Source organism: Lichenostomus cassidix, chromosome 4A, assembly GCF_008360975.1.
Source record: "Lichenostomus cassidix isolate B80296 chromosome 4A, HeHo_3.0, whole genome shotgun sequence".
NCBI classification, from domain to species: domain Eukaryota; kingdom Metazoa; phylum Chordata; class Aves; order Passeriformes; family Meliphagidae; genus Lichenostomus; species Lichenostomus cassidix.
The window spans coordinates 14,265,203-14,288,103 of NC_139485.1; the positions used below are offsets into that span (position 1 = coordinate 14,265,203).

Below are 22,901 nucleotides of genomic sequence, written 5' to 3' on the forward strand. Positions count from 1 at the left end.
ATGCTACCACGGGGGTTTTCTGCCAAGAATTCCTCAGCCTTCAGCAGTTTCTGTTTGAAAGGTTTTTAGGAAAAAGAAATATTTGTTAATCTGTTAATGACTAATTAGTTAATGACTCCTGCGAAATGGTGGTTATGTTTACAGAAATTCAAGTTGAATATTGGCACTTGCAGCTCCCGTAGAACACAACCCAATGTTCTCCCAGCCCCCAGAAGGGACATTCAGCTGCCTCACATCCTCTGCATTGCAGCCTCTCCAGGGCGTTTAGAAACTGTTTTATTGCAGTTCTAACATCCTCCCAAACAAATCTCCCATCCCTTTCCTGAGGGCATCATGGCAGCTCTTTGTGGCACAGTCTCATCCATAAATTTAAATTTTAACCTCCGAGGAAAGGATATGATTAGCACATTGGAATATTGGATATTTGCTTGCATTTCTTCAGTGCAGGTGTATCCCTTACAGATGGGAGGCAGCACAATCAAATACATTTATTACATATTTATCTGTTAGATTCTGGTTGCCCAGAAATCTGTGGCTGCTCCATTCCTGGAAGTGTCCAAGGCCAGGCTGGACATTAGGGCTTGGAGGTACCTGGGACAGTGGAAGGTGTCCCTGCCCATGGCAGGGGTGGAACTGGATGGGCTTTAAAGTCCCTTCCAACCCAAACCATCCTGGGATTCTTTGATTTACAAGTGAATACATTTGGATCTAAAAGATTCCATTCTTTGTTTACTAGAAGCAGTAAGGTTGGGAAAGCAGGAAAAAAAGCAAACTGGAGTAACAAGTTCATAGCATGTGTGATAAGGATTAAGTCAATCCCAAAATGCTTTTCAACAGCAGGGAAAGAGTTTTAAAGAGCAGATGTGTGGGTGCCACCAAGGCTGGGTTTGGAAGAGCACTTTGGGACAAGGGACCAGCCCAGGATCCTGTGCTTTGCTCCCTCCAGCTGCATCTCTGCAAGAGAAGAGGAGTTACACCACCCAAAATATTGCTCAGCGTGTCCCACCTCACATACACCCAGTGGGAAGAGAGATGCATCCACACCCAGTTGTAAACTTGATTACTCCTCATTTAATTAAACTCTGGAGGAGCAATGGCTGAGGCTCTTTTGGGAGCTATGGCTTGAGCAACAGTACTGCATTGCTCTGAGCAGAGAAAATCGGGATTTCCCCAAATACGAAATGAATAAATATTTTCTTGCTGATGATTTGTGAAGCAGAGAATGAACAATTGTTTGGTTTATCCCAAACAATCCTTGAATTTATCCACTAGAACCAAAAATATCCACGAACCAAATTGATAATTGCAGCTTTGTAAAAGTCGATGATGGAGTGGAGATATAAAAGAGATAAGTATTAGATGCATAATTGAGTTCAGGTGATATTAAGATATTACCCCTGAGCCACAAGGCAGGTTTGGTTTGCTTTGTTGGGTTTTTTCTTTTGTTTTGGTAAATGCAAAGCAAATCCTGGCAAAATCAAGCAGTTTGAAAACAATTCAATCTCCCGAAATCTGCCCCAAAAGTGGCTGAGCAAGGCGGTGTTTGGAGGTTACCTGAGTGCTTTCACACATTAATGGACAGTATTAAAAGATCATTTCCAAGTTAAGCAAACATTTCTGGCATATTGTCTAACACTTGCTTTAAAATTAACTTAGTTATTCTGAACTTTATGCCAACTGATTATTTGCTGGACTCTCTGATGACGGTAATTCAGGACATTCCATGCCATAATTCCATAAAGACAATAAGATTACAAAACCCAAGCAGGCTCTGAGTCAGCCTTTGACAGATTAAAGCTCTCCAAGTCCCCTGAAAACCCTTCTCTGACACATTAATTTGACCTAAACCCTCAAAATGTTCCTGATTATATCATCTCAATCGGGCTTGATTTTTGTTTTATTTTTCAGTGTAGGAAATTAAAAAGGCTCGGTTGATCCCCGGCCAAGTTCTTGAAATGTGTTGCAATGCTGAGGAAATCAAAGATTACTCGAAATACTTTTTAATAATATGTCATGTCAGCAGAGATAAAGGTTCACACTCCATGCCCTCAGCTGGCTTCCATCAGCTCTGGCCAGGACCTGCCAGTCACCTTGAAATCTTGAGCTTATGCTCTTCTCATTATGAACATGTTCATAAAATTTGATTAATTTCTCTTTGTATGAAGAATTAAATCTGCATAGGTGGGGCTGATCCTGCCTAGGAGCAAGAGGTAACCCCAAATTCCCTTCCCCTGCCCTGTTCTCCATACATTTCTTGCCACAAGGGATGACAGAATGCTTTGGGTTTGAAGGGACCCTATAGAACATCTAATTCCAACCCTCCTGCCATGGACAGGGAACCATTATCCTGTGGAGTGACATTCCAGAGGATGGGCAGCATGTTGGACACTGTCCCACAGAAGGATCTGCCAGGAGCTCCTGAACATTCCTGTAGGAAATAAAACCACACCAGAGGCCACTGCTGATGGATAAAGATGGAATAACACAGGGCCAAACCCATCTATAATTAATATTACAACTTTCAGACTTTGGGAAGTTGGGATACCAACTCTCTATTCCCAAATCAGGCTGCAGGTATGGTTCACACCAGAGCTGGCACTGGAGAAAGGTCAGCAGCTGGACAAGCAGGTGGCTTCCAACCAGGTGTCCTGGCTGGATATTGAGCTTGGGCTTTTGGCAGCTGTATCTGCACCTATTCACTTCCTCCAAGGTCTTTTCCCTGGTAAATCCCTGTCCTGGTGATATATGCCAGGAATCTGGTGTGTGAATGTGGGCTAAAAAAGGTATAAATGGTTAGAAATGCATATAAATGTGTACTGATATCAATGGGCAATGCCCACCTGAGCTGAGTAAGTAGCATCCTTGGGATGGGAATTTGAGGGCAAGGATGTGAGTCTGAGGCCTTCAAAATACACATTTGGGAACAAATACTGGCACACAGAAGCTGTGGGTTCTGCATCCCTGGAAGTGTCCAAGGCCGGTTTGGATGGGGTTTGGAGCACCCTGGAGTAGTGGGAGGTGTCCCTGCCCATGGCAGGGGTGGAATGAGATGACATTTAAGGTTCCTTCTAGCCCAAACCATTCCATATTCTTCACAAAGACAACCTGCTGCCAGCCCAGTTTGGGAATCGTGCACCAGGACACCGACTCCAACAACAGAGCAAGAAATCCTGCAAAATGAAATATTTGAATGGACCAGAGCTTCCCTGGGCTCCGGGAGCACCTGGAGGCAGGGCATGGAATGCTGCACCCCATCCCAGCCTGTCCCAAAGCCACAGAGCCCTGTAGCATCTCCCCCCTGCTCAATTCTGCTTTCTCAGCTGGCCTGTGAATTTTATCCCTTTGCACATTTTTTTCCCGTTAAGGCTCATCTATCCCGGCTGACCTCCCCGGTGCAGGAAAGGCTGCGGGGCCAGCGGTGCACAGGGGACGGGGGGTGGACATCCCCCTGCTCAGCAGGGACACCACCGCTCCCCCCTCCCCAAAACCCACCTGAACCCCAGAATCCCCTTTGCTGCCGGCTCTGGGGAGGGTTCCCGGGTGGAAAATAAATCAGCGCGGGGGTTCCAGCCTGTGCAGGGCGGGGATATCCCCGGAGCGGGGCTGAAAATGCCGCGCAGATCCCGCGCAGCGCTTTCCCTGCGCACCTGAGGGTCCCGGCCGGAGCCCCCCGGCCCCGACCTTGCCCTGCCCGGCCGTGCAGGAGTTTCCCGGGACTGTCCGAGTGGAAAACGGGGATTTCTGCCCCTAATCCAGCGCAGATGCCGCGGGCGGCGGGCCGCGCTTTGAAGCGGAGCGGCGACGGGGGGGTGGCGGAGCGGGCGGGGCGGGTTTGCTGCCTTAAAAAACACCCCAAAAACAACCAAACAAACAAAAAGCAAAGGAAAAACGGGAGACAAAGTCGGAACCCCTGCCCGGCGCTGTCACAGCCCAGGGGTGGCACCGGGTCTGTCGTGCAGGGGACACCGGAGGGGCCGCAGGGACAGCCCGGCAGGGCCAGAGGCGGGGCACGGCTCCCTTCTCTTGTATCCCCATTTTCCACTTTTACTTTTTCTCCCTTTTATTTCTCTTTTCCTGCCTTTTTCTTTCTTTTTCCACCCTTTTCTCTTTTCTATTTTTTTTTTTTTTTGGTGAATCTTTCCCATTTCTCTCTCTTCCCCCCCCCCTTCTTTTTTCTTTTTCCCTTTTGCGCTGGTTCTGGTTAAACGTTATTTGCACTTTTGTTGGGAAAGTGGCCCCTAGTGTGCAATTATGTCAAATTTCTTTGAGTTTTACAATTTAATGGAGAACAGTAACTCTTTTATTGATCCTAGACGGGGCCGGCTCCTCTTCCCCCTCTCCCCTCCACCCTTCTGGTTCTCCCCTCCCTCCCCCTTTCCCCCCTCCCGTTACTCCCATGAAATGTCACTCAATGTTTCTTATGCTCCCACCAGTTTCCAAAACAAACAGAGGAGGCTGCAGCCGTCTATTGACTCAGTTGGATGCAAGAGGATCTCGCCGTGGCCGCTGCCCCCCGACGGGAGCCGTGCGGCGGCCGGGCGAGGGGCGCTGGGTGCCGGCCGGGATGGAGCCGCCGCCGCCCGCCTGAGCCCCGCTGCCGCCCGGGGGGACGCCCGGCAGCCCGGGGGGGATGGCGCTCAGCTCCCGGGCTCACGCCTTCTCGGTGGAAGCCCTGGTGGGACGCTCGGCCAAGAGGAAGGTGCCGGAGGGTCGCGATGAGGAGCCCGGCCCCGGCTGCCGGCCGGCTCGCAGAGCCCCGGAGGCGGGTGGGTACCGGAGGGACCCCGGCGCGGCGGGGAGCGACGGCCGCCCCCCTGCCCCGGCAGCCTGCCGAGCCGCCCCCTGCCCTTTGTGTTCCCCGCAGAGAAGCGGCCCAAGGCCGGTGCCGAGAGCCGGCCGGGAGGGGTGCAGGTGGAGCTGCAGGGCTCCGAGCTCTGGAGGAGGTTCCACGACATCGGCACCGAGATGATCATCACCAAGGCCGGCAGGTACCGGCCGCTCCCCGCCGTGTCGCTCGGGCTTTGCTTTTCCGTTTTGGTTTTCTTGTCTTCCCTTTTTCTTCTTTTTTTTTTTTTTAGGGGGGGTGGTGACGTTGTTTCTTGGGGTTTTTTAGTTTTGATTTGTTGTCTGAGGTTTTTCCGTTCTGCTGGGATATTTCACTCAGTTTGCCCCTTTCCCCGCTATTTTCGTTGAGCTCGATTTCCCTTCCTCCCGACGCCCGTCCTACTCCTAGTTTCTCAGCCCCTTTTCGCCCTGTGAGCGGCAGCTCTGGCTCAGCCGCTGCCCTGTGTCCGCAGGAGGATGTTCCCCTCGGTCCGGGTGAAGGTGAAGGGGCTGGAGCCGCTGCAGCAATATTACATCGCCATCGATGTCGTGCCCGTGGACTCCAAGAGATATAGGTACGGGGGGGACCGGCGGGGACCCCCACAGCCACGCGGGACCCCTCCTGCTCTGCTGTCCGGTGCCGTATGTGACACGGGGGTCGCACGGGGGTGTCGGGGGGCTGCACGCACCTATGGAATCCATAGGTGAGCGTGGGTGTGGGGGGCAGGTAGGGCTGGGCTCCCGCCGCCTGACGCGGCCCGGCCCGGGCCAGGTACGTCTATCACAGCTCGCAGTGGATGGTGGCGGGGAACACGGACCATTCCTGCATCACCCCGCGCCTCTACATCCACCCCGACTCCCCCTGCTCGGGGGAGACCTGGATGAGGCAAATCATCAGCTTCGACCGCGTGAAGCTCACCAACAACGAGATGGACGACAAGGGCCACGTAGGTGTGGGGCAGCGCCGGCGGGGGGGCCGGGGAGGGGCAGAGCATCACCCCGGGGTGCGGAGCATCAGCCGGGGGCTGCGCCGGGAGGCCGGGGGCACTGTCCCTCCTGCCCCGGGGCTCAGGGCTGAGTCTCTCCTGAGCCTCGCCTGGGGTTTTCTTCCTGCCCTTCTCCCTCCGGGGGGCTCAGCCGCCTGTCTCCCCGCAGATCATCCTGCAGTCCATGCACAAGTACAAGCCCCGCGTCCACGTTATCGCCCAGGATTCTCGCTTCGACCTAGCGCAGATCCAGTCGCTCCCGGCCGAGGGGGTGCAGACCTTCTCCTTCCAGGAGACAGAGTTCACCACCGTGACGGCCTACCAGAACCAGCAGGTAGCGGGAGCCGGGGGATGGAGAGCCCCGGGGGTCGGGGGGATGGAGAGCCCCCATGGCCACGGCCGCCGGTCCCAGCCCGTCCCGCTCCCCAGCGGCTTTTCCCTTCCACCCTGCAGATCACGAAGCTGAAGATCGACAGGAATCCCTTCGCCAAAGGTTTTCGGGACCCCGGCAGGAACAGGTAAGGGCCAGAGCCGCCCCGCAGCCCGCATCCCTCGCCCGCCGGCCCCGCGCCCGCCTTCAATGCACTCTCACCCCGCAGGGGGGTCCTGGATGGGCTCCTGGACACCTACCCGTGGCGACCCCCCCTCGCCCTGGACTTCAAGGCTTTCGGTGCAGACAGCCAGGGTGAGTAAATCCCGATCGCTGCCTCTCCCCGCCGCGCTCCCGGGGCTCTCCGCGGGCTCCTCGGGGGGCTCAAACCACCAAAGATGACGAGGTGCGTCCAGAAAAAGAATGCCTGCCTTTTGGGGGAGTTCGTTCCGCCTGGGTTTGGGCAAAAATCCTGTGAAAAGCGATGCGAGAAGCCGGGAAAAGCAGGATGAGGGCGCGGGCTGCTGCAGCCCCTGGCTGAAACTAGTTAGACGGACAGAAAAAAAAAAAATCTGAGTGTGCAGGAGGCTAATTTGAAGTCGGGTTGTTCCGGCTTTGATCCCGTTACACTAATTGTTTCCAACCGGGTTGGGAATATCAACTACAAACGTGGTAGTGGTGACCGCCCGTGTTTGCTGCAGCGGCGGTTTCTGCGCCGACAAATGCGTTATGCAACAGAAAATAAAATTATCTGGTATTTAGGATGTAGCAGTCCGACAGAAATACAGGGAAGAGGGGGAAATTTTCAGGGAAAATGTTCTCCTTCCTCCTGACAAGCGCAACACGTTCTTTACAGCCCTTTCCCAGAAAAACGGCTTCAGAAAGTAGTTTTTGGAAAACAGATTATTCATAGCGCCGAAGGGAAAAAACTATCAGCTCGTTTGCACACTGGAGCGCTCCAGGTTGGGTTTAAAGTCGCGAGTTTAACTCTCGTTTATGTCAGGAACTCTTCAAAGTCTTGGGACACATCAAGTCGCCCCTGTGTCTGCTGGAAAATGCTGCAAAAATCACAGCAGAAATTCAGGTTCTGCAGGCTTAGAAATGAGGGCACAAAGTTATCAGACTCGGGAGAAATTAAGAGGTTTATCGGTTGTAAAGAAAACTAAAATTATTGTCATTTATTGGTAGTCGTACTAGTAGTTTTGTTAGTATTGTTAATGGGGTTTATATTAATTTTATTTTTAAAAAATAGCTTGTGCTTTGCATCAGCCCATTTTGAACCCGTTTGCCGGGGGAGAGGAGCTGGTGGCTAAGCTACATGAGGAAGGAAACAACAACTGCAATATTAGAAATGCTAAAATATTATTGTACAAATGCTAAAATATTAGGACTACCTGGGATTTTAAAATTTTTTTTCTTGTTTAATGTATTTGGTATTTTTCTTCAGGGTGAAATTCCTGAACTGATATAAATATAACAAAATCTCCAATTCTACTCGCAATAAAATATATTTCTGAAGAAATGCCGTAAAACTGAAATTCTAAAGCTCTAAAACCAGGAGACAAATTAAAAGAAATTAATGACCAACATGCTGAAGAAAGAATTGGCCATAGATTTTTTTTATTTTTAAGCCTAACAGAAAGAGCAGAAAACATCTGCTTATTGATCTGCTGCAATTCCATTCCCAAATTTGTTCTGGAATTTGGGAGATATTTTTGCTTAGGATAATAGGATACTGTGAAGCAGATACCGACCCTGCTTTGCACTGCTGTATCCAACCACGTAGGGATTCACTCACTGCCTCACACACAAGTATCAGCTCAATCCCATCATTTTCCATGACCCTAAGTCCTGCAGGACCTCAGGATACCTCCGTGGAGAGAGGACTGGATCCTGCCCTGTTGATGTCAGGACTGAAGCAGCCGCTAACATCAGCAGGGAAGGGTGAGACCTTCACACTGCAAAACCTTTCCAGATCATTGCAACCAAGGGCTGACCTGTGAGAGGCTCTGCTGGCTGGGAGTTTGGAAATTAATTTGCACCACATCCAAAATCTTTGTGTTTTTAAGGTTTTTTTTAAGGTTTCCTCTGCCGGCAGATGTGGTAGTTTTGCAGTTGATTTTGGGTCGCTGGTTGTGTGTAAAGTCAGATCAGATCCCAGCCAGGTGTTGTATTGCTTGGAATTGAATGTAAATAGTAGCACAAATGGATCCACATTCCCTTACATCCTTTCCTAGTGATTTTGGTAAGAAATTTAAATGAATTTAATTTATGGGGGGAAAACCCTTCTGGAAGAATTTGGTAATGAATGTGCAGTGGATATTTGGCTCTCCACAAGCAGGAGATGAAACTGGCTGCTCCTGAGCACCATTCCCACCTTGCAGCAGCCATCCCATCCCTGCTTCATTTTTACTCCTTGGGGTTGCTTTTCTCCTGATTTCTGAAAGTGTTCATTCATCCCTTCCAGAAGGGAGGACGTTCACATGACATGTGAGTTTGAGTTTCTGGAGACACCGATAGCATTCAGGGGTATGTTTCAAATTGCTTGGGAAGCCAAGTGAAATGAGTCAATTCCTGTGAGCAGGAAGGTGCAAAAAAATTCTCCATCAGGCTGAATATACTTTTTTGTTCTTATATCCAAGGGGGAAAAGCTGTCTGGAATTTGCATGAAAAATAGGGAACCTGAAATAGCAATGGTGTGGGTATAGCAGGGGAAGGTTATCGGTCGTGTAGCCAGGTACAGATCCACATAGGTGTGTGTGGAGCTGGATTTACCATGATCCCAGCCCAAGGAATGGGATGAGGCATGTGGAATATTGTTCATAGACAAATACCAAGTAATAATAAGAATTTATGGGTAGATCTTCCCATTTTCCAGGAGCTGGTCTTTGGAGCAAGTTTGTGCTTGGACTGACACTGGCAGCAGGGAGACCTGGAGTGGCAGCAGGAGTCCTCCAAGGCTTCCTTGGCTGTGGACCACCAGTTAGCCCAGCCTGGATGATTTCTATTTTCCTTTCCAGGTGGGAGCTCCAGCTCTTCTCCAGTGGCCTCCAGCGGTGGAACCCCCTCTCCTCTGAACCCCCTGCTCTCTCCATCGTGCTCCCCTCCCACGCTTCACCTGCCTGCCAGCAACCTGGGCGTGTCGTGCCCCGAGAGCTTCCTGCACCCCCTCAACGTGCCCCTCTACTACAAGCTCTGCCCCACGAGCTTCTTGAGACAGCAGGCACTCCTCTTTCCAAGCCACGACAAACTGGGAGCCACCAACCCACACCTTTTACCCCACTTCATGGTGGAAATGCCCAAACTGTCTTCCCTGAAAAACGCCAAAGCCGAAGACTTAAATGCTCAGTGCCTACAAGCCCCCAGTTCTGCTGGTCAAATGCTGTATGGATTACATGCATCTGGAAACATTTTCCCATCAAGTCCCATTGCTCGGGAAGCACTTAATTGTTCTTTACATCCTCCATATGGCTTGTATGGTTATAACTTCTCTGTGCCATCCAGACTGATGAATGCAGCAGGCCATTTCAAAGTGAGTGACAGCATTCCGGCTGCTTTGAGGGATGGCAGATGCAATCACTCCAACTGGCACCCCACAATTAACCACTGCCTTTAGTGGGATCAGAGAATATTTCTAAGCATTGCTATGTAAAGCAAGTCCTTCCTTCCTTCCTTCATACCCAGGGGCTTAGTAGTTACTGACTCTGAAATACTGCATGGTACAGGAGTGGCATGGGCAGGCATTTAATCTTTTTTTTTTTGTGGACAGAAGTGTTGTGCTGTTGGGAGGGTGGAGAATCTGAGATGAGGTGATACCTTTTGGTAATATTTATGTCACAGTTGTAGGTTAAGAGCAAACTGTCAGTCACCTTTTTAGTATTTGCACTCTCAGCTGGAGGCGTAGACGTCTGTATTTCTACAAATCTGTTTTCTCTCTCTCTCGCTTGCCTTTAGTTAGCGCAGAGCCCTGGGGAGCTGCTGCTCACCCACTCCAGTTTTGTCCCTAATTTCAAAGGGAATAACCAAGACCTGGAGCTGGCAAAGGAGCCACATCTGGCCAAGCACTCGAGCCTGTTCTCAATCTCTTGGCTCTAACAGGTCCTAATTAATGACATGAAAGTCCCTCGTTCTCCAGGACTCAGATGCCTGCGTTATCAGGGTGGAGACATAAATCCAAGTATCTAAAATCCAAATGTCTGCTGCCAGGATAAAGAAAGGCAGGATGAAAGATGGATGGGATGAGAAGCTGGAGGGATGTCCCAGAGCCCTCTTTTCCATGCCCCACCCTCCAGTGGCACCAGCATGGATGGTGTGGTGGGAAGAACAGGGATGGTGAAATGGATCCATGCTGGCAATCTGGAGGATCCATCTTGGAGAGCTGTGGGATGAAACACCACCAGGAGCCCTGCAGGACAATCCTCTGACCCAGAGCTCTCAGCCCCAAGGGACACAGAAGATCCAGCTGGGATCCAGCCTGTGCCTGGGGGAAGGGGCAGGGATGCTCCTGGCTCAGTCCCACAGAGAACACGGATCCTTTATGGAGAATTACAACTCTACAGCCCCTGGAACACGAGATTTTCAATTCCTTCCAAAAGTCCTGTTTGTTTTCTTGTAACCTGTGGATGTTTTTGCTATTCCTGTAAATAATCTCCAGCTCCCAAGGGCCCCATGTAACTCAAAATAAATCAGGACACAGGTTTTATTCTTTATTTGATTGATGTTCAGTCTCTACCTGAAGTCAAATTTATTAATTGATAGATGGCAGAGATGGGAAAGTAAGTCTTGGCTGGGACCAGCTCCATTTTGGGATTAATCCTGTATTTTCAAATACAACACAAAATATAGAGGGATTAGATACAGGTTTAAGAATCAAAACTGGTATCAGAGTTTAGGTTTTATTTTCTTCCCTAACAGACAACACATACGTTCAAGATGTGTTCAAGCTCAATATCAAGAGCTGCTAATTAACAAAATTTACACTTTTACTTTCATGAGACTTTGATAAAATTCAGACAACATTGGTTTCCCTAATTTTCCTGCCTTGGGTGTTCACAGATCCCCCAGTGATGCCAGTATGAAATGGGGGATTGTGCTAAATGGTCTGTGCAACTGTAAAAATGAACAAATCTGCTTTCTCGGGCTGTTTCTTAGCAGTTTATCTCACTGTTTTTATTAAAAAGCAAGAACAAAAAAGCTGCCTTTTTTCCTTTGGGAGTCCTTATTTTCAACATTGGTGGTAGCTGAGTCCCCTAGAAAGTTCACTGCTGGCCCTGGACAAGCTCTGTCCAGCTGAGTCACCACAACCCAGCCCCCACATGTGGTTGTACTCCTGGGGAGCTGGAAGGCTCTTCCTGATCAGTCACGGATTTGTGCAACGGGGAACTTCCAATTTTCCAAATATTTGCGGTTGCATAAGATATTCCAGAGATGCAGGCCATGAGCTGTAATCCAGTAAATCAGTGTCTGGTTAAAAATGTGACAGATAATGACTGGGATAGATATTTTTGGTGCGGTGATTTGCTCCACCAGGAATGATGCTCAGCTGATTCCAGCGGAATTGGGCTGGATTTCAAAGCACCTCCGTGGGTCCTGTAGGATCCTGGCTTTCTCCATCTTCCCTCATCACAACCACATGGGAAACACACCCAGAGCTTGGTCCCTGCAAGGTCTGAGTGTGCCCCAGGGAGGCCACATTTTGGGAGGGTGCTAGTCAGGCAGATCCAGAAACATTAATTTGTCTGTACGAGAGGTCGGCACAGCATGAGAGGAGCTGCTTGATCCAGGTTATTTGACGGTTATTTCCATTTCCTTTGCCTTCATCTCCTGGTTTTATCCTTTCAAAAATCTCTGTAAGAAATCAAAAGGATGTGGGTGGTGTTTTCAGGCTGTCGCCTGTGCCACCTCAGCCACCTCAGACCAGACCAAACTCCTGGGCCATTCTGGCACAGGAATATTTTCCATATCCACAGTCGTGACTCAGCTGATTCACTCATGCTATGAAATAGATGGTTTTGCCTATATATTAAAATAAATATGCTCAAAAAAGCAAATAACCTGCACTCTACACTTTCAGGGTGCTTTGTAAAACAGCCATTGATGGGAGGTGAGTGGCAGAACTCGAGAGAATAAATCAGGTTAATAAATATGATTTATTAAACGTGTGACTGGACGAATTGAGGTCAATATTTCAAGCAGGCCCATGTGCCTGTCAATACAATTACATCACATGCTGCTATGTATATCCTGCCACAAACATTATTGTAAAACTTGTGGCCATGTCAAAGTTCACAGTTCTTTGGGCTTAGAGGACAAATACAAACATCACCTCAGGACTACAGTGCTATGTTTAAATGGGAACAGGGAAAAAAAAAAATCAAAGGTTTTTTTTTTAAGGATGAAACTTGCTGAACAATCTCAGCTATTAGTCATTTGACCTTTCCCAAGAGGAGTTTGAAGTTATTTGGGAATATCTGAGCCTGTTTATAGCACTCAGCAAGTAAAACTGGCCGTTCCAGAGGTGCTGTGCCCATATCTGATGCTGGAACATGGGATGGGCTCGGTGCTCAGACACGAGGGTGGATTTAAAATCCAAGGAGACAAAATACCCAGCGATAATATTTTTAATCAAAGTGCAGTTGACTCTCTGGTTTCACCCAAATTTAATCCACCTATTGGAGAAGCCAAAGGCGTAGAGGGAGCATCGGATGTCGCTTTTTGTGATGGAAGTGCCTCGGTTTACATTTGATCTGCTGAGGTTGGGGCTGTAATTAGATGATAATTTGTATCACAATTATGCAAAGCAAACGAGGATTGGATAGCAAGATAGAGCAGAACAAATAAGCACCCAGACCATTTGAAATTCATCCAGTATGGAAACCATGTCCATGTGTGGCTGGGGCCAGGGACATGTTGTTCCAATAAAGCAGCAGAAAGGGAAAAGGCCGGGATCGGTTCCTCCAAAAGTTTCAAATGCTCATGTTTACAAATTTGTATTGCACATTAATATGTAAACACAGCCTATTGGAAACAGATGAGGCCACAATATTTACGTGTCCTTTCCTCCTCGTTTTGGGTGTCTGGTTGTCCCCCAGAACATACAACATCTGTGGTGACTCACAAAACTCAGCTCAGGAAGCTAAAGGAGAGGTTCAGATAATTATAAAATCGCTGGTGCCATGGTGGCTCTCCCATCCTGGATGGATTTTGGGTTCCGGGTACATGGAGATGCATTCCCAACTCCTGCACGGCTGTGCTATGAGCACTCAGTGGCTGGAGCTGCACTTTGCAGCCACAAGATGCCTCATTCCTTGGCATTTGCTGGATGAATTTTATAATTTTCTTTATTGCTGCATCACTTGGAGCCATGACAGGAACCATGGCATTGCTCAGAACATGCAGGAAGTCCATCCATGCCTGCTCCGTGCTCCACCAATGCTGCAGCCACTGAGAGAAAGAGTTTTTAAAACACCAAGAGTTATTTTTCATACAGTAATACCCAAATGGAGAAGGAAAAGCACCTTCCTTGCAATGTGAATAAAAGCTTTGACTTGTTAATCACCTTTTCTTTCACTGGTTTATATGCATTTTGGGATGCAAACCCCAGGCATCCCTTTCCATGGGATCTCAGACCGCTGGTCCCAGGATGTCAACACTGGTGGATGTAGAAGAACTTTTGCAGATGTTGGGAATTTCCCTGCAAGCTGTTTGTGCTTAATAGAGCTCTGCTTTCCCCAAGCTCATGGACTTTCTGAATTTTGCAGTTATTTATAAAGCCACTTCTCTGCCGTGTCCCTTTGGTGACATTCCCAAGAAGGATCTACCATCTACTTCCATACATCAAACAATTTCCTCCCACATTGTTGCTCCTAAAGCACCAAGTTTTCATTTTATTGTAGCAATTAAGTACAAGAAGGAGTCCAGATTTTGAGAAGGACCCCTTGAGCTTATAAATCAAACAACACAAACCAGCAAGTAAAAGTCAAGACCTTTCTGGAGAAGGAAACACCAGCGATAGGGAGAAACCCCTGGAAAAATAATATTTGCTGCCTAAGGAAGCAGACCCTTAACAAAACCAGAGATGGGGGCAGGCGTTGAGGCTGAAGTATGAAGATATATTAGATACATCTTTTTTTTTTTTTTCTGATATTTTCAGCTATTTTCTCTTATTTCAAAAGCCTTGCTTTTTCAAGTTTTCAGAGAACGGCTTTTTGGAGAAATTCACTTTTTCCTTCTTGGCGCTGGCTCCAGATCTCACCTCGGAGCTGGGTCCCAGCTCCAACAATTTCCTCAGGGCCCTGCCCAGCAGCTGGGAGCACTTAGCAGCTCATCCACCCGCTCGGCTCACCTGCCTGAGGAGCCCTGACAGGTCCATCTGCTTCCAGTCAGGCCTCAAATAAAATTTTCAGCTCTGAGAGGAAGAAAAGAGTCACAGACTTGTGTGGTGACTTGGAGTTACTCCTCAAATTACTCAGATGATGCTCCAGGGATGGATTCTGCCTTCAGCTTCTGGTTCATTAGAATGAGCTCCTGCATCCCTTCCCTGTGGATCTGCTGCATCCCTTCCCACGGACCTGCAGCCTGAAACCAGCAGAAATACCCTTTTTTAGTCAGGCTTGGGTGGGTATTAAATACAACCATGATCCTGCCCTGGCTGTGCCCACATCACCTCAAACACTTTGTGGTTTTAACTATCATCTTCCATCATACATTGCTTTAACCACCCTGCAGATTTAAGGCAGTTTGTTAAATTTTGGGGCTGGGGTTGCGTTTCTGGGGTGTCTTCATTTCTTGCAGCAAATGACTATGTCTGAAAGTATTATTAAACTTGAAGAGGAGAACTAACAGTCTTCAAAAATTTTTATTATCAACAATTTTTCTTCCATGGAGGAAAATCCACATTGAATATCCAGCTGCTCTGCTCAGGATGCACAGGTACCACATGTCTCCCTTCACCAGCAACACTTTTAGCTTCAACCTTTTGCTGAATTCTTCCTTTATGTTCGTTAAAAGTAGTACTGTAAAATTAATCAAAGTCGATAAGCTATTTCCTGTATCGTATTTCTTCTAACGTTATCAATATTGCTAATAAAAATAGAGATTGGAACAGTATGTTGTAATGTCCAGGATATAAGCCAGATCCTGCTGCAGCTCAAATAAATATGAATTTGGCCTTTGGCTTTCATAAAAGCAGGATAATGTCTCTATCTGGCTCTTCTAACGGATAACATCAGCCCGCTTCGCTTCTCAAAATTCCCAGAATTTGAGAATTTAGGCTGGTAGAAGAAACACAACTCTGTGTCCTGGAGATTTTTGAGATTAACCCAAATCAAAGTAAAGCAAAGCCCCAAACTTCATTCTCAGCTGAAACAAAATCTGGCATTTCCAAAGCTGCTGTGATTTGAAAGTGCTGACACTTCCCATGTTAGCCCTTGGAATTACAAATGAGGAGCTCTTGGGGAACAGGGTGGGAAGGAGAAAACAGGGAAGAGCTCTCATGAATCTGGTCAGGTCCAGGTGCTGTTCCTCCTTCACAAGCTGGTGTCCCCCCTTCCTGAGGTGGTTTTTAGTCAAATTATTGGTCAAGGAATTAGGAAGGAATTCTTCCCTGTGAGTGTGGGCAGGCCCTGGCACAGAGTGCCCAGAGAAGCTGTGGCTGTCCCTGGATTCCTGGAAGTGTCCAAGGCCAGGCTGGATGGGCTTTGGAGTAACCTGGGCTAGTGGAAGGTGTCCCTGCACATGGCAGGGGGTGGCACTGGGTGGGCTTTAAGGTCCCTCCAACTTCAACCATTCCATGATTCCATTAAATGAGTTTGGGTGGTGTTTGAGCTGTGTGTGCCAGTGAGGATCTTTCCCCTCTGTCCAGCTCCTCTCCCCACATTGAGGATTCTATGAAGAGTCAGGATTTCCTCAATCCAACATGTATGAACAACCCATCTGGGAATGCATGGTCTTAGCTGCTGATCCACTGAGTCTGTCTCCAAGTCCAGCTGGCAGGACAGCCAAAGCACCCTGCTCCAAACTGTAGCCTCCCAAATGACCAAATATCAATTATTTTTTAACTGGTTTTGAGTATCACTCATGCATCTGGAGCCATGAGCCTTAATGAGCAATAAAAAGGAGGAATTTTGCTGGGTAGGTCTCCTGGACACAGAACAGAGCAGAAGATGGAAATGAGATCCAGCTCTGCCCAAGCCAAAACTTTCTGGAGGCAATGGTGAGTGTCTCTGTTGGCCATCCTGCATCAGGGTCATGGGGCAGGGATGGCTCCTGAAAACCACTGACTTTTCCCATCACCCCACATTGGATCCAGACCCTGTTCCAGCTCCTGGGAAAATTGTCTCCAAAATTTGGAAGCTTCTGCATCTCCTTGGGGTTGCATCCCTCACCAGAGCCATGGCTTGAAGCTCACCAGGGATTGGTCCATGTCCCACAGGTCTCCCCATGGATTTGCTCCTCAACAGGTGAAAACACATGGATTTGCTCCTTGGATTAAAAAAAAAATAAATAGTGAAAACATCTCTGGGGGGGAGGAAAATGTTTTATTTGCAGAAATTTGGCTTGGCCAGTTAAGATCCTGGTATTCCTGCCCCGGCAGCCACATGGTCCCAGTGCCAGCCCCCACACTTTAATTCTTCCCCTTTTTTTGTTAAAATAGGACACACCTGTAAGGAAGGCGAGTTTCTTCAAGACATTCCTGATCTGGAGCATATTAAACTGATATTTTTGTTTTGTATTGTGGATGATTTGCTCCAGTGATAACATAATAGCATGATATTTAGCCTGGGACTGATTAAAACATTTCTTTTGATCAGCGCAGCAGATTGGAACAGTTGTTTATTACTGGACAAAGCTTGGAGAAAAGGAATTAAGTAAAAAAGAGCTGAAAAAAGAAATGGCTCTGAGTGGCTGTTGGGTTTGCTTTTTGCTGGGATATTTCCTTTGCTTTGGGAAAACTCTCTGCTCCAGCCAGGGTTTGGGAAGTGAGAGAAGGGAAGGATGATCCATCACGCTGATGGACAACGGCTGAAAAGCCAGGCACTGGCTGTTAAAACCACACGTGTGGGGAATAAAAGTAATTTCTCCCTCTCAGGACATACCAGTGAAAATTCACTGATGAATTTCTGGATCTAAATATGGCATTTCTTAGAAGAAAATTTCTCAGCTACATCAGTCTCTGCACACTTCAAAGCTGCCTATATTTTAAAATATAAGATTTCAGTTTAAAAACCTTTTATTTTTCTTTATTGACCAAATGCAGCATTGTTTTGTTGCAAACTTACAACATCTGAATGTAAACACATTACTCTGGTTTAGCTCCAGTTCCTCTAAAGGCTTTTAAGGCTATAGATTCTAATTACATGAATATTTTTAATAAAATCCTCTTTTTAACTGCTGGCAAGACTGTAAGGGAAAAAACAATAATATCTGGCTGTGTCTCTTTGACAGAATAATTCTTCAAGTTGCATTTGCCACATCCCCGCAGCTGCGACCAATAACCCTCTGTCTTTATGATTCTCCTCCGATATGAAATTAAAATGAACTGGAAATGTTTATGCTGCAAATGGTGTGCAACACATTAAACAGATAATACCAGTGAAGGGTTTGCTTCAAGCAGGGGTTCCTCCTCCAGCAGAGCCCCTCTGTAACTTAATCCCCCCTTCTCCCAGGCAGCGGGAATTGCTGCTCCGCAGAAAGCCTCGGACACATCACAATATCTTCATTAAAGAGGAATTACTTCCATCTCGCCTTCCCCAGGTGCCACTGAAAGCGGGGCTTTGTTTCATGTGGCCAGTTGCAATTCCTGTGTTTATAGCAGCAGATTCCTTGGCTTCACGGGACATTTGGAGATAAATCTATTTTGGGTCCTGTTTGCTTCCCCCAGCCTCTTCCCCGCAGTGTGTTTATAGCTGCATATTAATTCCATGGTCATGCCTTTGGAATTTTTCACCGCTGACAATAAAAAAAGAGAGGCCTCATCCTATTTAATCATCTCAACCCAACGTATTTTTTACTTGTTTGCACCCATCGATAAATGGAGCTAAATCAAATTCTTTTGGGTTAATTCTGAGGGTCTCCATTCCCAACGCCTGCACCTGCTCTGTGTTTTCCTTGCAAGGGGACACCTCTCCCCAGCTCCAGAGGTGACTCCCTGACATGTGTGTGCAAAGGGATCCTGGGGATGTTGAGGGCTGGGGAGCTGAGGGAGGCAGAGCTGTCACCTGGTCATTTGTGTCACGTGTCCCTTCATGTCCCACAGCCGGACACGGTGTCAGTGACTCAGGAGGGGAAAGTGCTTGTCCTTAATTGGGGCATTTTTCCAACACAACCAACAGGATTTTCACCTCCTGCTGCTCCCTGGACACCACCAACACAGGATGGTTTGGGTTGAACCAGAAAGCCCATCCTGTTCCACCCCCTGCCATGGGCAGGAACACCTTCCACTAGCCCAGGTTGCTCCAAGCCCCATCCAGCCTGGCCTTGGACACTTCCAGGGATCCAGAATCAGCCACAGCTTCTCTGGGCACCCTGTGCCAGGGCCTGCCCACCCTCACCTCTGCTCAGAAACATGTTTTTTTGCTATATGATGCTCACTTGAGGACTGGAAAGTCCCATCAACTTTGCTTTAATATTTCAAAGCAGTGGGAATCATTGCTAATTGTTCCTCCAGAGAAACCCGACCCCCCTAGACAGCACCTGCAGGAGAAAAGAATTAGATTTATAGGAGCACATTGTCGTTTTGGGGTGGGTTTGGGGTTTTTTCCTGCTCTGAGCAGAGCTGAGTTTATCCCACACCCTCTGTATGGCAGCATAAATCTGGCCAGGGAGGGAGGGAAGGGAAGGGCAGCACGAGCTGTCAGCAGCTCCCTGGGATCTGACAGGGTCCAGCAAACGCTCCCCCCATCCTGACCCTGCCTGTCAATCAGCGTTCGGGGAGAAGCCCCTTCCCACCCTCCCCTCGGCCCTTTGGCGAGGAGCAGCAGCCAGCTCCAATTTGGAGTAGCTGTCATTTATCATTATTTCGGGGAGGAAGGGGCCGGGAAGGTTCTCCTCACCCCGAAGGTGCGGGCAGAGCAGAATTTGAGATGATGGGTGGGGATTTCCACCGGCACAAATGGGAATAAGACTCGGAGCTTTCCAGGCTGCACCAAAAATAGCGGCCCAATTTCAATCTCAATTAGAGCTCGGTAACCCCGGAGTATAATTCAGGAGTCAGCTTCTAATATTTCAATTCAGGATGAAGAATAATATTCCACTTCCCCCTCTGCAGCCCGAGTGATTTTCATTTCATAGGGGCTAATCTTGACTCGAACATGTGTTTCAGTGAGATGCTCAGGGATATGAGTGTGCTAAAGAAAATATGGGAAAAAGTTGTGTGGAAATGGCTGTGTTAAAGTCTGTGGACGAGTCAACAATACGGCTCCTTGGAATCACAGAATCATGGAATGGTTTGGGTTGGAAGGGATGGTAAAGCCCATCTCATTCCACTGTCCCAGGTTGCTCTAAGCCCTGTCCAACCTGGCCTTGGACACTTCCAGGGATCCAGGGGCAGCCACAGCTTCTCTTGGCACCCTGTGCCAGGGCCTTGCCACCCTCACAGGAAAGAATTTCTTCCCCAAATCTCATCTAAAACTCCCGCTCTTCAGTTTAAAGCCAAATAACGCCTTTAATTTATTTTTTTGATGTCTCTATTACCACAGAGTTCTTACCAACGGGCTTTATGGAGAAGGAAAAAAATGCAAAAACCCTCCCAGATTTATTCCTTATTTTGGAAAACACTCCCTTTCTGAGGCTTCTAGTCACTATTATGATTCTAATAATAAATTCCTTTAAGAATTACTATTTTTAAAAGACTGTCTGAAGGATTTTGGGTTTTAGAAGATGAGTCTCAATCTGATTTCATTCCGATGACAAAGGAAATTAGCTTTAGCATTTAAATTAACATTATTATTTAGTAAATATCATAATTTTCACTTACATGGTTCACCTGTGAGAACTTTCTTTAGCATTTAAAAGTAAAGAGTTGTATGAAGGGATTGATCCCTTGGGTGGGAAGAGGGGGAAAAACATATATGTTTTTCCAACAGCAAAATACCGATTTTCCAGCCCTTTTTCATTCTGTCACTGGAGACTCCTGGGGTAGAAAAGCTCCTTCAGACTTTTTGCCCACCCATGGACCTTCCTGCAGCTTTGGCTCATCCCTCCAAACAACAAGGCTGGCACTTTGGGAAGTGTCCCTTCCCTGTGCCGCTGGCGTTCCCCCTTTGCCGTAGGAATTATTTCTTTGTTACTTAATCATCTGTAATTATCTCCAGGAGTAAATTCTGTTGGTGCATCAATTTTCAAACACAACAGTCATTTTTATCAGTCATGTTTATTTAATTTTAGCTGATTAGCACAGAACCTAACAAGTGGCTTAGACTAACAGTGTGTCACTGCCCAAGTATTTTGTAGGTAACAAGAAGACATGGAATAGTGCACATGTTGCTTTGTCTGCATTAATCTATTTACATTGTAATTCTTCAACTGTTTTTAATGGCTGGTTCAGCTGGAAGCAATTAGTTCTCTAAATTAAAGCCACATTTCTCACTTCGTGCACCGGGAAGGCTTTTTGCCGTTGTCTTTTCCTTGCTTTTTGTTTTCCAAATCAAGACGGATCCCATTTGAAAATGCATGAAATCTTATTGAGGGGATTGATCCGGGTGTTTGGAGCTGTGTTCCCGTGTGTTTGTCTGGAAGCCAAAGACCTGGACGGGGCAGGGAATGGTGTGTTTGGAGGTGCACTCTGGAGCAAAACTTTGGGGCAGCTCTGAGAGCAGGAGTCGAGCAAACCCAGGAGAAGAAAAAGCACCAAATCCTCTGGGCTGTTCTGCAGGGACAGGAGCCCGTGGTTTATATATTAATTAAATTAACAGATAGGTTTGTGTTAAGTGCAATGTAATTTATGCAGCACTTCAGAGCAGAGCGTCAGTGCATGTTGGATCCTGCTCTCTTTTTTATTTTACAGGTAAAAATGTCACATTTTTAAAGCAGTCATGGAACACTTGGAGTCAGGCTGGTGTTGCTCTACCCCATCCCTGCTCATCTTGTTCTATAACTCTAAGATATTACAGTCCAATGTCTCCCATGAGGTTTGGACTTTCTGTGCAAGGTGAGAATTTTTCCTTAAAATGTACTATTTTACAACATTTGTTTAAAAAATAAAATAAAACACTCTCCATGAATTGACTTTGAAATCAATACACGAAGTCAATGAGTTATGAAGGCAAGGAAAGAAAAGCTCCACTGTGCCCTCCATGGATTTTGGAACACCCCATAAAGTGGTACCCAGTGCACCAGCCTTGGAAGGAGGATATCCCCAGAAAAAAAAAAAAAAAAAATTGAGTCACTGTGTTCCAAGGGAGCACCTCTAGGGACCATTGGATGGGTTTTAGTTAGGGTGTCGGATTTGACACATTTTCATTTTGGTAAAAAAATTAGTAAAGTTCACACGCGGCCTAGTCCAGGCTGAGTCTTTGCTTGAGTCAATATTCCAATAAATCAGGTTTTGGCCCAGATTTCCTCCTGAGGAAGGTTTAGCTGGTGATCCAGAAAAAGAAGGTGAAGGGGAGGGAAGCTATGGCCCTGTTTGCTGCTCTTCCTCCTCACCTCCAAACCCAAAAGCCCTGCTGGAGAGTTCTCTGTCTTCTCCAGTGTGTGCCAAGCCAGGAGCCCCTCAAAGTGTGTGTTGTGTGCGTGTGTTTCTTTCCCCTCAGACATTATGTGTGTGCTCCTTTTTCCTTAGACATGGTGTGTGTACTCCCTTCTCCCTCAGACATTGTGTGTGTGCTCTTTTTCCCCTCAGACATGTGTGTGTTACTCCTTTTCCCCTCAGACACTGTGTGTGCTGCATTTCCCCTCAGACACTGTGTGTGTGCTCCCTTCTCCCTCAGACATTGTGTCTGTGCTCCTTTTCCCTCAGACATATGTGAGTGTATGCTCCTTTTCCCCGTCAGACATCCTGTGTATGCTCTTTTTCCCCTCAGACATTCTGTGTGTGCTCCTTTTTTCTCAGACATGTGCGTGTGCTCCTTTCTCCCTCAGATATTCTGTGTGTGCTCCTTTCCCCTCAGACATGTGTGTGCTCCTTTTCCCTCAGACATGTGCGTGTGCTCCTTTCTCCCTCAGATATTCTGTGTGTGCTCCTTTTCCCTCAGACATGTGCGTGTGCTCCTTTCTCCCTCAGATATTCTGTGTGTGCTCCTTTCCCAGTCCATCCCAGCTGTCCCTCATTACATGCTCCGCCTGAGCCCTGTGCAGGGTCGGGTTGCGCAGAGGCAAAGGTCAGAGGAACCTCCAGCCTGCATTTTGCCATCGTTTGATTATTCAGATAACAAACAGCTTAAAGACTGAGGGGGCTTCTCTGTGCCCACAGACAGGGCCTGATCACTGTAGCAAAAGGAAAGGCCATTTCTAACTCCTCCTGGCTCCCCGCTATCCTGAATCTCCCAAAATAATTAGGCAAGCAGATGGTGTTTGTGGAGCTGGTGCTTGGCCATAGACTCCTTGCTCTGCCACGTCCTGCTTTTAATATACTGCCCAGCATTAATCAAGCAGTTTAGAAGCATCCTGTATCAGTTGTACAAAACAGGGCTTAAATGATTTACTGGCAGATTCTTTCAGCTCCTGTTAGGCTCCTGTTTTTCTTTCATGTGGGGAGCAGGGGTCAGTGGCGGCAGGAGATC

General features: G+C 47.5%; 1 protein-coding gene and 1 long non-coding RNA gene across 2 annotated transcripts; both read left to right on the forward strand.

Annotated features, from left to right (window-relative positions):
• Positions 1–4,396: 4,396 nt before the first annotated feature.
• On the forward strand, positions 4,397–10,889 carry TBX22 (T-box transcription factor 22). The gene is made up of 8 exons (XM_085060661.1): positions 4,397–4,766; positions 4,865–4,988; positions 5,298–5,399; positions 5,597–5,771; positions 5,980–6,144; positions 6,264–6,328; positions 6,410–6,495; positions 9,201–10,889. The coding sequence occupies exons 1-8, from the start codon at positions 4,631–4,633 to the stop codon at positions 9,794–9,796; spliced, it is 1,449 nt and encodes a 482-aa protein (XP_084916787.1). The 5' UTR covers positions 4,397–4,630; the 3' UTR covers positions 9,797–10,889.
• Positions 10,890–16,290: 5,401 nt separating this feature from the next.
• Positions 16,291–17,826, forward strand: LOC146437557 (uncharacterized). The gene is made up of 3 exons (XR_014852340.1): positions 16,291–16,393; positions 16,490–16,640; positions 17,626–17,826. It is a non-coding gene; the product is annotated as an uncharacterized LOC146437557 (long non-coding RNA).
• The last annotated feature ends 5,075 nt before the right edge of the window (positions 17,827–22,901 follow it).